Source organism: Protomyctophum bolini, assembly GCF_963924005.1.
Source record: "Protomyctophum bolini genome assembly, chromosome: 16".
Classification (NCBI taxonomy): Eukaryota; Metazoa; Chordata; class Actinopteri; order Myctophiformes; family Myctophidae; genus Protomyctophum; species Protomyctophum bolini.
Window position 1 is genome coordinate 36,571,066 of NC_137877.1, and position 16,429 is coordinate 36,587,494.

Below are 16,429 nucleotides of genomic sequence, written 5' to 3' on the forward strand. Positions count from 1 at the left end.
CACACACACACACACACACACACACACACACGTCGTCAAAATGCATGCAGATCAAGCGCATGGAGGTGCTTTTGCGTATACCGACAGCTGTCGCCTCTCGCAATTTTCAAATGCTTCCGGTCATACAGTCTGCAGCAACGGAAGCTCTGATCATGAGTAAAATATAAATGCTTCCGTCATACAAGTCTGGAGCAACGGAAGCTCTGATCATGAGTAAAATATAAATGCTTCCGTCATACAAGTCTGGAGCGACGGAAGCTCTGATCATGAGTAAAATATAAATGCTTCCGTCATACAAGTCTGGAGCGACGGAAGCTCTGATCATGAGTAAAATATAAATGCTTCCGTCATACAAGTGTGGAGCGACGGAAGCTCTGATCATGAGTAAAATATAAATTCTTCCGTCATGCAGTCTGGAGCGACGGAAGCTCTGATCATGAGTGAAATCTAACGCACCCCACATCTTTACAGTCACGCACATATATAGCATTCAGGAGGTGTAGTTCCAGACTCTATATATCATTCGTTCAGAGATTGTGCAATATTTAGATAGTGGAATAGATAATAGATATAGTTGTCTGGCTATGTGAATTCACTTCCTGAGAGTCCTGACACAACATTCCGCTGCATCACAGCCAGCTGCAGACACCCATCGTCAGAATGTCCAAGAAGCTAATTAAGCCTCAGAGCTCTGGTGGCACGGCCTACAAAATAATGTCTATCTACGTCCTGGAAGTAGACTGAGAGAAATAAAACTAGCGTTGACTAATCAATCAATTACAAGTGGCTCTTATTTTGAAGAGGAAGTCCATTTAGGTTGTATACCAGAGCCGTAGAAGAAGAGAGTTACGACATATGCTTTGATCTCGCCGCAAAGCGGGGTGCTATATGGTGCTATAGTTCCAAACATTGGAACTATCACATTGAGACAAAGCGGGATGCTATGGGGTATTTATATACCTTTATTGAAAGGACAATCCCCTTGAGATGTCTTCTCATTTTAGAGGGGGTCCTCAACACAAATGAACAGTACATACAATACATACATACAGTACACAAACAATACAACAGTACATCCATATATACACACACAGAACAAAACAGAACAAAAGCTCTCCCACCGATTGAACCCATAAATAACAGATTTCTTGTGAAAAAAACGGCATACTCAAAGCACAATAGAACCATGAAAATGAGCAGAGTACATACACGCGGTACCAATAAGCAAATATAATAATAATAAGCAGAGGTAATAATACTAAGCGGTAAGCGCGCGCACGCACACACACACACACACACACACAGACACACAGACACACACACACACACACACACACACACACACACACACACACACACACACACAGCGCCACCTACCTTGAGGTCCAGGTGTAACACCCTGCAAGTGTGCAGGTGCTGCAGAGCCTCCAGAGTGTCTCTGATGAACGACGACACCGTCTCCTCTACGAGAGACGAGAGGGAGACCAGGTGGTCCAAGAGACCCCCACCCTGCAGCCTGCACACACACACACACACACACACACACACACACACACACACACACACACACGCTTTAGCAGACATGCACACACACATTCGGGGAGTCTAGGACAGTGGTTTATTGAACCAGTGGTCCGGGGACCCCCAGTGGTCCTTGAGTGGGGTTCCAGGTGGTCCTCAGCTAAATGATGATGAGAGTTGGTAACCAAATGGACCCTTATAGATCTTTAACTCTTGAGAGTAAGAGTTTTTTTTTTCTTTTTTTTAAAACATCCGCATAACTTCATTTACAATAAGTCTAGACAATTAGAGAATTCAAACAATATTCCAGCATGGAAATTGTGGACAAAATCTTATCCGAACGATATCAAAATATTATTCTTTAGTTCTGGGTTCTGGGTTACATGTCATCAAATGGTGGTTCCGTGGCTCAAATGCCGAATACATAATGGACCTTGATATGAAAAAGGTTGAAAAACATGCACTGGTCTAGGACGTGTGGCGTGTGTGTGTGTGTGTGTGTGTGTGTGTGTGTGTGTGTGTGTGTGTGTGTGTGTGACTGTATGTGCACTCACAGCTCCATCACCAGCATCAGAGAGGTCGGCGTCTCGTAGGTGTCAAACAGCGCCACCACCAGGTGACCCTGGACGTGTGTGAGGAGGTCAGCCTCGTGGGAGACCTGCTCCTTCTTCTGCAGCTTCTTACTGACGCACTTCACCGCTACCTGGAAGCACACGCACACACACACACAAGAAATGCTGAATTTGTATATACCCAAATATTATAGGAACAGTATAGGCTGCTACCTCTCTCTTTACAGTGTCATCAACAGTCATTCACATTCACAACGCGGACAGTGTTGCATGTGAGCTTGAAGAGTGACATGCAACCATGCGTATAGTTTGTGCTGGTCTGACTCTGGGCACCCCCATCTCCTCTGCATAACCACCAAACGGAGAGCATCCATCCATACCTCTTTCTTGCTGGTCTTGTCCAGATATTTCTTCACCACAGAAAACCTTCCTCTGGAATGAAGAATACGAATGATGGAGACAGGCAGACAGACAGACAGACAGACAAGAATGACAGTTATTTACAGGACAGTATAGAGATGCACAATATATTCGGTATCGGAATTGGCCATATTATTCACCATAAAAATACCATATCGGTATTGGATCCAGATTATTTTCACCGATATTGATGACGCCAAAATATTGTGACCGTCAATGGCTAAATTGTGTACTCATCTCATTCAGTTGTGAAAACAGACACTTGGAAAGTATACAGTATAGGCTATTTTTTGATTGATGGAATACAGTGCAGTCCTCTGTATAATATCGGAATCGGTCAGAATAAGTTATCGGCAGATATGAACCTGCAAATAATCGGAGATCGGTCATCATTTCATAATCGTGCACCCCTGCAGGACAGTGTTATTTGGTCTTGGTCAAGAGACAGAACTTTACCTTCCTATCTCACAGATCTCAGAGAAGTGAGAGTCAAAGTTGTCCTTCCATTGGACGACACTGCCATCGTAGGCGGAGTCTATATGGAGACAGACAGACAGACAGACAGACAGCTTGTAAGTCGTCTAGTTTTGACCATTTTTGAAACATAGACCACCGAAGTCCTGACGTCACTCGCTCATCCCCTCGATTCCCCTGGTTCACGGAAGTCATTTCTCTATGGAGAACAACATGGGGTTCAAAACGGGGCCACTCCTGCTAACTTTGAAAGCCGATGTTAGCCAATTAGGATGGAATCTGAAATATCGGACAGATCCGGCGTTAACACATGACTATAGAGATAGTGTGTAGTGATTTGCGGGATTTTTGGACAGAATCTGGAGGAGTAATATAAAAAAATAAGAGGCCGTTCTGGAAAATTTGGGGCAGAGGTTCATCGAGGCCAAATTTGGCCTCGACCGGGTTAACGGTGCCGGAGATTAGCTGGTAACAGACGGACGGACGGAGTGCAAAACATGCTCGGCCTGGTGGTGGAGACAATAATAAAGTATTCTCACTGTTGCTAGGCAGAGTCACCATGTTGGAGGGTTGTGAGGGGGGGCCGACCCCCCAGGGGTTGGAGGCCGTTACCCGGAACTGGTAGTGACCTCCTGGGATGAGGTCATCCATCTGGAGGCACAGCTCTGTGGTGCTGGACACCGCCTGCTGCCATAGCAACGAGTCTGGACACAACATATCGTTACCATAGCAACGTCACCATATATTCTGGACACACCCACATAACATTCCTCAACATGACTGAAAATCAAGGCCCGGTCCGAAGTGGGCCCTACTGGGTGGGTCCTATGTGGGCTGGCCCAGTAGGGCCACACGCACGCATACACACACACACACACACACACACACACACACACACACACACACACACACACACACACACACACACACACACACACACACACACACACACACACACACACACACACACACACACACACACACACACACACACACACACACACACACACACACACACACAGTATACCTTCTTGTCTGAACTCCACAGTGTAGCTGCTGACGGTGCAGTGAGTGGCGGCGGCCAGCGGGGGGAGCCAGTGCACGATGGCCGCCGTGCTGCTAGCCTCCTGGGCTAGCGGTCTGGAGGGCGCCGCTGGGATACCTGGAGGGACCAATCACAGCAAGGCACACATCCCATTAGTCCATCACTCTTTCCCCAAAAAACGTCCGTCCGTCCGTCCGTCCGTCCGTCCGTCCGCCCATGCAAATTTTGCAGACTAAAACAATGACGAAAAATGTTTGTCGACTATATTCTTTTCGATGATGAAAATGAAATGATGAGTTGAGATGTAGGGACATTGATAATTACATTTTAACATTTTCACGGGGGTCCGCGGGGATAATGACTGTCAATTCGGGGGTCCCTGATCCGCGCCCACCGGGGGCGGAGCTTACCTTGCACTCTGATGGAGGCGGAGGAAGAGGCGGAGCCGTGGGTGTTAACGGCGATGCAGGTGTAGATCCCAGTGTCCAGAGGCATGAGGTTACAGATCTTCAACAAGATGTCCCCCGTGTCCCTGGAAGGACACTTTATTAATACTCTGAACCGCCGACCCACAGGTCAGTGGACAACCTGCTCTCTACCTCCTGAGACAACAGGTCAGTGGACAACCTGCTCTCTACCTCCTGAGACAACAGGTCAGTGGACAACCTGCTCTCTACCTCCTGAGACAACAGGTCAGTGGACAACCTGCTCTCTACCTCCTGAGACAACAGGTCAGTGGACAACCTGCTCTCTACCTCCTGAGACAACAGGTCAGTGGACAACCTGCTCTCTACCTCCTGAGACAACAGGTCAGTGGACAACCTGCTCTCTACCTCCTGAGACACAGCCGACCCAGAACACTGAGCTGATATCCATGGAGAAGAACTAAGTGGTCCAACCAGTGTTGTTTTTGTCGACTAAAACCAAGACGAAAAATGTTCGTCGACTACCTTTTTTTCACTGAGGAAAACTACATGGAAACTAAATTAAAACTAAGCTATGATGACTAAAACTAAGACTAAATATGTTGACAATTTCGCCAGATTAAAAACTAGAGTAAAACGTTGGGAAGGGACTAGTGGACAAGAGATCCAGTATAAATAAAAGACAAGTCATTTTACACTTGGTGAAAATAGCCGATCTACAAGCTCACAACGCGTCGCAGCATCAGGCATCAAGGCCCGCCAAAACACATTTTAGTCAACTAAAACAGTCGTAGATTTAGTCGACTAAAATCTTATGATATTCAGGCGACTAAAACTAGACTATAACAGACATTCCGGGTGACTAAAAAGTGATTAAAACACTATTCAAGAGACTATGACTGAAACTCAACTCAAAACAACACTGGGTCAAGCAGAAGTCTGACCTGATATCGATGGAGAAGCGAGCGTTGTTGACCAGCAGGTTCTGGTCGGGTCCTCTGAGCGTGACGGTGGGTTTGGGTCGCCCGCACGCCTTGCAGCACAGAACCACCGTCTCCCCCAACGCACACACCACGTCACCCAGGGGCACCAGGAACTCTGGAGGCACTGGTACATACACAGGGACAAGCTCACGTGTGTGTGTGTGTGTGTGTGTGTGTGTGTGTGTGTGTGTGTGTGTGTGTGTGTGTGTGTGTGTGTGTGTGTGTGTGTGTGTGTGTGTGTGCCAGGTGCACAGTAACAGACAGCATGCACGGACGTCCATGTGTATAAAAATGTATAGTATAAAAAGTAAGGGCGCGCGCACGCACGCACACACGCACACACGCACACACACACACACACTTAATTACCGTCCTGGATGAAGTTGGGGTTGAACAGCTGTAGGAGAAACAAACAGCGTGTTAATGCTATGGTATATGTGTGTGTGTGTGTGTGTGTGTGTGTGTGTGTGTGTGTGTGTGTGTGTGTGTGTGTGTGTGTGTGTGTGTGTACATGCGTGCATGCGTGCGTACCTCCATGCCTGTCTTGGGCACTAGGTCATCGTCACAATCTGACTCCTCTGAGCTGTGATTCTCCTAGGAGAGGAGAGGAGAGGAGAGGAGAGGAGAGGAGAGGAGAGGAGAGGAGATTAACTACAATTGCAGTCGGACAGTGGAGGGTTCTGCTAAACCACTGGTTCTCAAAGTGGGGTCCGGGGACCCCCAGGGGTCCTTGAGGGAGTTCCATAGGGGTCCCCAGATAAATGATAGTTAGGAACCAAATGGACCCGTACACTATCAGAGTTAAATTAACATTGATTTTACAATATAAATTGGAGGTCCCAGTGATAGAAATGCCATTAAATGAGGGTTCGTAGACTAATGCATGTCAATGCGCGCACACACACACACACACACACACACACACTCACTTTGCCCTTTGACCCCTTGGCAGAGGAGGAGGTGGGGCCGAGCGTCGGAGTGGGCGTCGGCTCTTTGACCTTGCGTGGGAGGAGCAGGCCGTTGACCTCCTGGTGACCTTTGAACCCCAGTGCGTTGACGTCTTGACCTTTGAACCCCGCTGCCACGGCCTCGGCACGCTTCCTGGCGCGCAGCGTGTTCCACGACACCGACTTCCTGTTCAGGACAGGAAGTCAAACAACAGTCCTACAATCAGAAGGAGAGGACAACCCTTCTGGACCAATAACAGAACAGCATTTCAGACTTGGACCAATGAGAGGACAGCAGTTCAGAGGTGGACCAATGAGAGGACAGCGGTTTAGAGTTGGACCAATGAGAGGACAGCAGTTCAGAGGTGGACCAATGAGAGGACAGCGGTTTAGAGTTGGACCAATGAGAGGACAGCAGTTCAGAGGTGGACCAATGAGAGGACAGCGGTTTAGAGGTGGGCCAATGAGAGGACAGCAGTTCAGAGGTGGACAGCGGTTTAGAGTTGTACCAATGAGAGGACAGGAGTTTAGAATTGGACCAATGAGAGGACAGCGGTTTAGAGTTGGACCAATGACAGGACAGATTGAGCCCCTGGGGGTCTAAAAAACGGACCCTGATTGGTCCATTCAGTGGAAAGGTTGAACATGGGTGGAGAGATTTTACAGTAAAGTGTAAAGATGAAATGGTAGAGAGACACTGCATTAGAGAGAGAGAGAGAGAGAGAGAGAGAGAGAGAGAATGGTAACAGATAAAGATAGGAACATACCTTTGCGTAACACAATCCTATCGTCTTATCGAGTACATTGTTCCTGTCACTGAAACATTCAGAAGTGGCAGTGTGGAAAAAGTAAAAATACCAATACTGCAATGCACTTACTTGAGTAAAAGTACGTAAATAATAAATACTTAATTTGAACCATGGGAACCGCCCAGAATAATCATATTTGAACTGGGGACAGCCCAAAATGAAATTGGTCAGGTGGTATGTCATGTGATCATGGTCAGGTGGTATGATGCAGCTGATCAAGTGCATGGCGAGACTTCCTTATATGGAAGGCAGTGTTGATTTTGTCCACTAAAACGACGACACAAAATGTTCGACTACCATTTTTCGCTGACGGAAAGTAAACCAGTATAAGACGTCTGAGGGCGAGAAGCGACCTCACCCTAAAGGCCCTAAATGGCTGTCACCCGCCATCCGCCTGGGTGACAGCAGACTGCTGGGCGAGTGCTGGCACTTTGGCATGGGCCAGATCAACATATGGAATGAATTCTGTACTGGCCATATATGGAGCGTGTCTTGAGGTACCCATAGGCTCAGATCAGGTGAACCAATAGGGACTTTAAGCAACGACTGTTTCTGGACGGCGACGTTATGCGGAAGTACGGCTGCTCTGACGCCCACGCCGTAGCTCTCACAATCGTTAAGCTATACATTGGTTGCCAGGGTGACGCGTCCATGCAGCATGTGTCAAACATAAACACTATTATTATTATTATTATTATTATAAACACCCCGTCGCGCGTCAGCTAACTTGCCGATATTGCTTAATTCTTACATGCGCTAGCCTGGACATGATCAGCAGTGGAAAGAGGAATCTGTGTTATTCTAAAACCGTTTTAATAAACATAATGTGACCTATGGTATTAGTGTTATTTCTTCATTCAGAGCATGCCAACACATTACACAGCATAAGAGAGGTGATGGAGCAATCGGTGTAAATGTATGACAGCTATAATTTCAATAAGCATGGTTATGACATGTAGACACTACGTGTAAGTGTAGGTTCTCCCGTAGTAGAAAGGGCTGCGACAGAGAGCAGGTTTATGTATCGAGCACTGATCCATTTCCGGTTGCCGTATCCGACAGCCGTAGCCGTCGTTGCTTAAAGTCGCTAATATCCTCCAGCGGTTGCTCCTTTCTCGCCTGCCCCTCTAGACTAGAAAGCATGCTGGCTATAGGCCTGCAGGCTAGGCTAGATGAGGTGGGATCAACATGGAATGTCAGAACGGATCAGCTCCATATATGGAGATCTAAGGGTGGCAGTGTCTTGAGTGTCGGGGTTTGATGAGGGCCCAGGTAGGGAGGTGCGGCTGCACTAATAACTTTGGGGCATGGTCCGTCTATAGAGTTTAAATGGACACGTACAGTATCAGTCAAAAGGGAGACACAAAGGAGGATGGATGGATGGGGAAGGATCAACATATGGAATGTCAGAACAGGTCGGCTCCATATGGAGTTTTAAGGGTTTGAGGTCAGATGAGTCGCTGGCCAATGTTGATGACTTCAGGGATCTCCATATATGGGCTTAATGTTGATGACATCATGTGATGTCACGAGGAATGACCATATATGTTGGGCGTGACCAACCAATCAACTGACGGGAAATGCGTGATTTCATAGTAAATGCGACCTGTGGTCGCAAGTAACTATAAGCTACGATGACTAAAACTATGACTAAATGTATTTATAATTACAATTTAGACGCTCTTTACCCAGAGTGACTTACAGTAAGCAAGAACAACACAAGGTAATACATCAAATACACACAAAATAGTCATCAAGAATCATAAGGAAGCTAAGAACCTAGAATCTGTCCAACAGTAGAAAATGTGTACAGTAAAAGCTACCATAGAGTGCTATGTCTACATCAAATGGATATCTAAATGACACAAGTCGATCCTTTGCATACATACGCCTGTGAGGTCGTCGAAGCTATAGGGCAAGTGCTATTGCAAGTGCTACGGGGCCAAGATGGAGTCTGAAGAGGTGAGTTTCCAGAATACGTATACGGCGGAAGATTGGGAGTGAGTCTACTGACCTTTCAAGAGCCACAGAATATCTGGCTACACGATGAGACACAGCATGTCTCTGTGCTTCCGTTGGGAAAAAAACAAAAAAACAAATAACTCAAACTCAAAGTGTGTTTTCTTCTCGATTACTTTTGCTTTACGATTGATTTGATTTTTTTATCCTCTGTGGAGTGTTGGGGGTCGATCGGGGGGCCGGGACTGCTCCGAGGTTAGTAGAAATCAAAACAAATCAAAGCACACTGCAAACTACAACAAAACACATCAAAAGAAATCAAACCACACTGCTGCAAACTATACAAAACACCACTGAAAGCAAAGCATAATTTGTACATAATGAAAACAGTTTGTCTTTTGAACTCTGTGACGTCATGGACACTGGGCTCACTTATACTTCCTGCACTACATGTTGTCTCAGTAAGACAGCCCTCGATCCCATCATATAGATATAAATAAATAGATGCCTCATTGGCTGCGGCAGTTCGTGTGTTGGCGGGAGGGCGGAATAATTTACAGATTTTACACTGGTACGAGTGGACGGTATACACTACGTCACGCTGCCACTCAAGTGACTACCAATCACAGCGCAGCTTTCCCGGGACTTCACATCAGACACGACCATGCGCTCTGTGAGGCACTCTCATACTTCCGCAGGGCTTCGCAAAGGAATCTCGGGATTTCTTTGCCCTCCCTTGAGGAGGGTAAACACTCCAGATACCTATATATGTCTATATGCTCCCCATATCCACGAGGAGGAGCAGTGGAACCAAAGCATTATGGGAAGTGTAGTTCAGGAAGGAAGTGAGCCTTCAGTGTCCATGACATCATGGGAGTTCATGGACACTTTGAAATACTACAATATCTAAAAACACATGTATATTACCCACATAAAAACCCACCGGAAAGTGTTTCTTGTCTCCCAAACATTATTAAAATAAGATCGGGTTGGCCCAGATGTATATGGAGAACCGGGGTGACTCGTCGTCTGAGGACCACCTTAGAGCAGTGGTCCCCAAAGTGGGGTCCCCGGGGACCCCTAAGGGTCCTTGAGGGAGTTCCAGAGGGTCCCCAGCTAAATGATAGTTTGTAACCAAATGGACCCTGTAACTGGTCTGTAACTCTGAGAGTTTATACAGAGAGGGTTTCGTTGCCACATGCCATTTGGGTTTGGTCGACACAAAAAGCAGATGTAACTTCAGACACATGCATAATATGACGTCAATTCTCCTTTCATTGTCAATGGCAAATGTGACTCGAGTTAACTCAGTAGACAAGGAAAGCAAGCAACCGCGCCAAGAGAGCTATAGCTCCCTTGGAGGAGCAAGTTATACGGCCGGGTCTTTCGCAGGTTACACTATATTCTTTCAGAGTGAGCGTTTTTAACTCAAATCTTCTGAGAGGTTCCTGAAACTACATATTTTCAGATTGGCAGGTTGGCAGCCAATTACGTATATCTTTGGGGGTCGTTGACATGGAAATGTTTGAGAACGACTGCCACAGAAACAGGTTTTTCCAGAAAACGGTCAGGATTTAGAAGACATTTTGTAGAAGCGTCCTCAGGTCTAAATGCATGGGTTAAGGACAACATGATGTATATAGGAGGGGCTAGCACCCCTCAAAAATAGGGCTGGGACTTTGACTTCGACTGATTAATTTGGATACATTTATAACAGAAAGAATAACGCATTTTAATTTTAGGCATAGCGATGCAGACCGCTTTGCTTGGCCCAGTGGATGATGGGAAAGATTTATAATAACTCACTAATCGATTCACTTGTATGCCAAAATCCGTTTGAATTGGAAAAGATTAAACATTACTTCTCAGGTCAAATATTGATGTGTGATAAGATTGATGAGATTAACTTTGATTAATTACAGCCACTAATTAATTTGATTTTCTTTCAAATCGAGTCCCAGACCTACTAAAGATGTAACAATACTGTAACATGACTTTGTTATGACAGCTGTCTAATAAAGACCAACGTTGTGGGCATTTTTATCAGCGTTTATTCACCCTCCATATCCACTAGGAGGAGTCGCGGAGAGTTGTAGTTTCATGTACAAATTATGATAACTACAAACCGTCATCACTTCCTCTTTACCCTCCATCTCCACTAGGAGGAGCGGAGAGTTGTAGTTTAGTTTACACAGATGAACTACAAACCGTCATCACTTCCTGCTGGAGCCAAAATAAACCAGGAAATGACTTCAAGGTCGGGGTCGCTGCGCTAACCGACATTCTCAGCGTCCAAAAAGTTTATTTTTACATTATTTAAAATACATTTAAAATCATCATTACCGTTAGACTAGAGAACAATGCTGACATTACATTGCCACTACAATCAAATATCATATTATTGCACAACCTGACTTTCATTCAGAATTCTTTTTTTTTTCATTCACTTTAAATAGTGCAAAGAAGACCATTTCAAACATACATAAAATCCTATAATGAGACTTCATAGATTTGTACATATTATTATGATCATGATCCATCTTCAACCGCTTATCCGTAGTCGGGTTGCGGGATTATTATTATTATTATTGGGCCTATTATTATTATTATTATTAACATTCCCAGGTATAGGGGGCGCTAAAGTTTGTGTGATTTTAGTCTCCAGGGTCTTTTGTACAGTGAATTTCTGACAGAAAAAAAGATTCAACAAAATAAAACTAATTAAAAAAAAAAAGAAAAAAAAAAGCTAAACAGAAACAAAGCGAGTGAGAAACTAAAGGGATATTTATTTCACCATCAAAAGGTTCGGGGTAATTTTATCGTCTCCAGCTCAGGCTCGTGTGTTTCACCAGTTTTTAAGTTGCTCGATTCGATATTTAGATATTTCATGTTAATTTTAGCTTTCCCGCCCCCTTCCCAATACAAACCCATTGTAACCATTGATTGATTCATTAAAAAAACACCCGTCCTTGTTTCTGGTGACTGATATTGTCCTTCTAATGTGTGAGGGGGGGGCGTGTATTTCTTTTTAAAATAGCCTACATTAAAAAAAATAACGAAATAAAAGAAATGCGCAGTGCTAATCGCAGATATACTCGTCCTATAAATTAATTACGCAGGCGCTCATGACGAGTAGGCTCGTCTTAAGGCGTTCGATATATCGCTAGAAGAAAGTTTTTCATTTTGGAATGGCTCCGGTGCCTAGACAGACACAGCTGCAAGCCCGCACTGTTTCTGTTGATCCATAGCCATTAGCTTCTGTTTTAGCCTTTGTACGCCCTTTTCTCTGAAACTTTCCTCGTGGTTTTGAACAGATCGGCGATGTTCGGAGGTCATTTCTGATTGTCCGGTGATCGCGACGGGAACGTTGGCATTTTCTAGAGCAAATATTGGCCTAACTTCAATGCTCGCTAGCATTGATGCTGTTACTGTTAGCATCCAAGATGGAGACAATGGCACTCAATTAATTGAGAAAAAAAAATTGATAATTTCATATGACGTTTCCACACGTCCTACGGTCTGAATGTGTTAAGATGGAGTTTGAACTTGGTGGGTTTGTATAGGAAGGGGTTCTGATTAAAGAAAGTGTTTGAAATAATGTTTGAAGAAAAAATATCCCTTTGAACTTTGTGTCCCAACAAAAACAAAACAAAAAAAGACCCAAAAACACAAAAATAATTATAATTACGCAGATAGAAAAGCAACACAACAGTGAAAAAACAGTTAATTATAAAAAAAAAAACCAACACCAATTCGTACAGATTGCCACAGACAATAATACAAATGAAAGCGCTCCCCCTAGAGGAGAATAAAAGGTTGACATTCCCACAGGACACCTCAGTGCGGCGTTTTCTTTTTCAACAAAGGAGTAAATAATAATAATAATAATAATCAAAGGGTTAGAAACTGAAATAAGAGTCCCGGGTTCATCTCCCCACATCAGTGCTCGTTGTAGCGAGTCTAAAATCCACAGAGTCAAGAACGTTTCCTTTTTTTTGTACGTTTTCACGTTTGTTCTTTATCTGCCTTCCACTACAGGGGTGGTGTGTGTTGGAGGGGGGGGGGGAGGTGCTGCTGAGCCGAGCGAGTGAAGAATATTTAGGATCTCATAATTATACTGTGTTGCAATGCCTTCGTGTCAATTGTGTAAATTTACATACAGTAGACCTTGTGGTGGACAGCTGCCTAGGGGTGTCGGCCTCTCAGGAGAAGCTAGGAGCCTAATTCCGGTCTATGTAAATTAGGGGCCCAAATGTGGAGTGTTTAAAAAGGTGGCCTACAAGGCTATCGAGTCAGTCAGTCGAGGCGAGAGCCTTGTGGGAGACGTGAGCCATGCACTCTGCATGGCTGGCGTGAGAGATTGCTGTTGCTGTGTATGCTGTGTACTCCGTTTGAATAAACATCATGGAACTTCTCTTCGTCTGCTGCGTGCACATTTCTCCTCTGTATGGTATATTATATACATCACGAGTGTGGTTGGAAACCGCCAAAAAATAAATAAGACATCGACAAAAAGAATAGTTCATTCAAGTTGTACTTCCGTAAAAAATGGAAGAAACAAAATAAAAAGGTTTTTGGGAGTTTATGTACCGTCGTGTAACCCAGTGGTTCTCAACCAGTGGTCCGGGGACCACAGAATGGTCCTTGGGGGGGTTCCAGGTGGTCCCCAGCTAAATGATGGAGAGTTGGTAGTTAACCAAAATGGACCCTTATTAGATCTTTAACTCTTGAGAGCTCTCAAGAGTTCAAATCAATTATTGTTAAAGGACAACTTTAGTTTTTTTCAACCAAGGTTCATGTTTTAGGTTGTTATTAGAGAAAGTAAAAGATGAGTGTTAATTTCTTTTCATTTGCTGCTTTCTTTCGTTTTAGGGATTTGAGCTCTTTTTGACAGGGGGGCGGGGGCATTCGAGCATGGGGCTAAATATGTATTTTTTTTACAAAATGTTATGGTGATTTATTATTTTATTATTTACTATAGTCCTCAAAAACCCCAGGAAATTACATCTGGCCACAGAAGATCACAGGATCTACTGAATGTGAAGGTAGCCTACTGGGGGAAGGCTTATACTGTGTGTATAGGCTCAATATGTCAGATTGTCACATTCAATAGATCCTGTGATCTTTTGTGGCCAGATGTAATTTCTTGGGGTCTAGTAGGACCATAGTAAATAATAAAAAAATAAATCACCATACAATTCTGTAAGAAAATACATATTTATCCCCATGCTCGAATGCCCCCGCCCCCCTGTCAAAAACAGCTAAAATCCCTAAAACGAAAGAAAGCAGAAAATGAAAGAAAATTAACATTCACCTTTTAGTTTCTCTAAAAAAAACTAAAGTTGTCCTTTAAACATCTGCATTACTTAATTCACAAGAAGTCTGACACAATTAGATCATAGAGCAATAGTTATTTTGATCAACGTTTGCCTGTTATCAACGTATCTCTCCTAATGGTACCGACGTCAACACAGCATGGAATTGTGGACAAAATCTTATCCAACGACGACAACATATTCTTAGGCTAAATGTCATCAAATGGTGGTTCCATGGCTCTAATGCTGAATAAATAATGGACGTTGAGAATGGTTGAAAACCACTGCTTTAACCGACCAGAGAGAGAGAGAGAGAGAGAGAGAGAGAGAGAGAGAGAGAGGCGTTAACGGTTAAAAAAAAAAACCACACAAAAAATATAAAGTTTCTGTGAACTCCAAAATGTCGGGGGGGAGTTAGGGGGTGTGGTCACACAGAAAAAAAGGGGAAAAAAAACCACAGGCTCTGCATGCCGTCCAATCAGAGTGTTCGGCCAAAAAAACTCACAAAAAACAGGAAGTGCATCTGGGGGATTGTGGGGTTTTTTTTTTGGGGGGGGGGGGACTTGGGGGCGGGACTTACTTGATGTTGTGGGCGTCGGCCGTCGCCGCATTGGCCGCCGCCAGGAAAGAGGAAGCGGAGGCCGAGTCTTTTATGGTCTTTGTGGGCGGGGCCAGCACGTGTCCCGGCACCCAGCCCTCGGCGGCCGGCGATTGGCTGTGGGCCGGCCGGTACACCAGGTACATGTTCTGCTGATTGGTCGCCAGCACCTGCACCGCCTCGCCCGATTGGACGCTGATCTCGTTCTCCTTCACGGCCGAGTAGTCCCGACACACCTCCATGCTGGACGAGACGCCGTTACAGCCCGAAGACACGCCCCCCGACACGCCCCCTCCACTGTCCTCCTGCTGGGGAAGAGAGGAGAGGAGAGGAGAGGAGAGGAGAGGAGAGGAGAGGAGAGGAGAGGAGAGGAGAGGAGAGGAGGAGAGGGGGGTAGGAGAGGAGAGGAGAGGAGGAGGTTAAGGTGTGTTATAGCCAAATTCCAATATCCAGAATTTGGGCCACTCACATTCCAGCATGGCTGTGTCACGGCAAAATTGGTGACCTGCTGAAATGGGTATTGGAATTTGGTAGATAACGGACCTGTAGTTACAGACAGCAGCCTGCAGGAGGAGCAGGAACACAGAGGAGGAGGAGGAGGAGGAAGAAAGTTTCTACACAGATGTTTTGTAGATCTAGATTCTCTCTTCGCTATACACAGATTCGAGGTGATGCGGCGAACAGTCGACGGTGGCGTCCTCACTTCCCATTAACACACCGACGGTGGCGAGCTCACACCGACCGACTCATTTGAGGCAACGTAGGGTTCAGTGTCTTACCCAAGGACACTTCAACATGTGGACAGGAGGAGGAGGAGCCGGGATTCGAACCACCGACCCAGGGATCATTGGACGACCTGCTCTACCTCCTGAGCCACAGCAGCCCCAGATGTTTTGTAGATCTATAAAGTGTTTGACCACTTTGGTCACAGACAGACCGTATAGCGCCTCATACAACAGAGACATGAACTCTTTCACTGCCACAAGTAAATCTATTTATTCAGCCCATGCAGTGGCAGCCATGTTCCGTTTGTCCACTGCGATGATGTTCGAGGGGAAAAAATTAAGAAAAAAAACGATTGTCAAACGGCAAAATGCTAGAAACAAAATTTCAAGAAATTTTACTGGGTGCCTGCAGCTCGCCAAGTCTGTGCAGCATTTGAGCCACGGACCACCATTTGACGACACTGTGGAATTTCACCCGATTGAATACATTTCAAGTAGTGCTCCATACTGTACGTTTTAAGAATATTTGGCTAGTTGTACTTTATTTTGTTATATGGATTTAAAAGGACATTGCTAATTCACATTTAGAAGAAAATATGAAAATATGCTATTTCCTCCACGGGCCTATAGAACTTC

General features: G+C 45.0%; 1 protein-coding gene across 1 annotated transcript in view; it reads right to left on the reverse strand.

Moving 5' to 3' along the window:
* Positions 1-884: 884 nt before the first annotated feature.
* kalrna (kalirin RhoGEF kinase a) overlaps positions 885-16,429 on the reverse strand; it is a 76,747-nt gene continuing 61,202 nt past the window's right edge. Inside the window, exons 46-58 of the mRNA XM_080785079.1 lie at positions 15,051-15,376; positions 6,370-6,574; positions 5,972-6,034; positions 5,810-5,837; positions 5,402-5,564; positions 4,443-4,564; positions 4,015-4,149; positions 3,527-3,691; positions 2,970-3,048; positions 2,474-2,525; positions 2,076-2,224; positions 1,316-1,516; positions 885-1,167 (exon numbers count right to left, since the gene is read on the reverse strand). Of these exons, the coding sequence (XP_080641205.1) occupies positions 1,014-1,167; positions 1,316-1,516; positions 2,076-2,224; positions 2,474-2,525; positions 2,970-3,048; positions 3,527-3,691; positions 4,015-4,149; positions 4,443-4,564; positions 5,402-5,564; positions 5,810-5,837; positions 5,972-6,034; positions 6,370-6,574; positions 15,051-15,376 (1,842 nt within the window). The 3' untranslated portion in view covers positions 885-1,013. The remainder of the gene's footprint in view (positions 1,168-1,315; positions 1,517-2,075; positions 2,225-2,473; positions 2,526-2,969; positions 3,049-3,526; positions 3,692-4,014; positions 4,150-4,442; positions 4,565-5,401; positions 5,565-5,809; positions 5,838-5,971; positions 6,035-6,369; positions 6,575-15,050; positions 15,377-16,429) is intronic.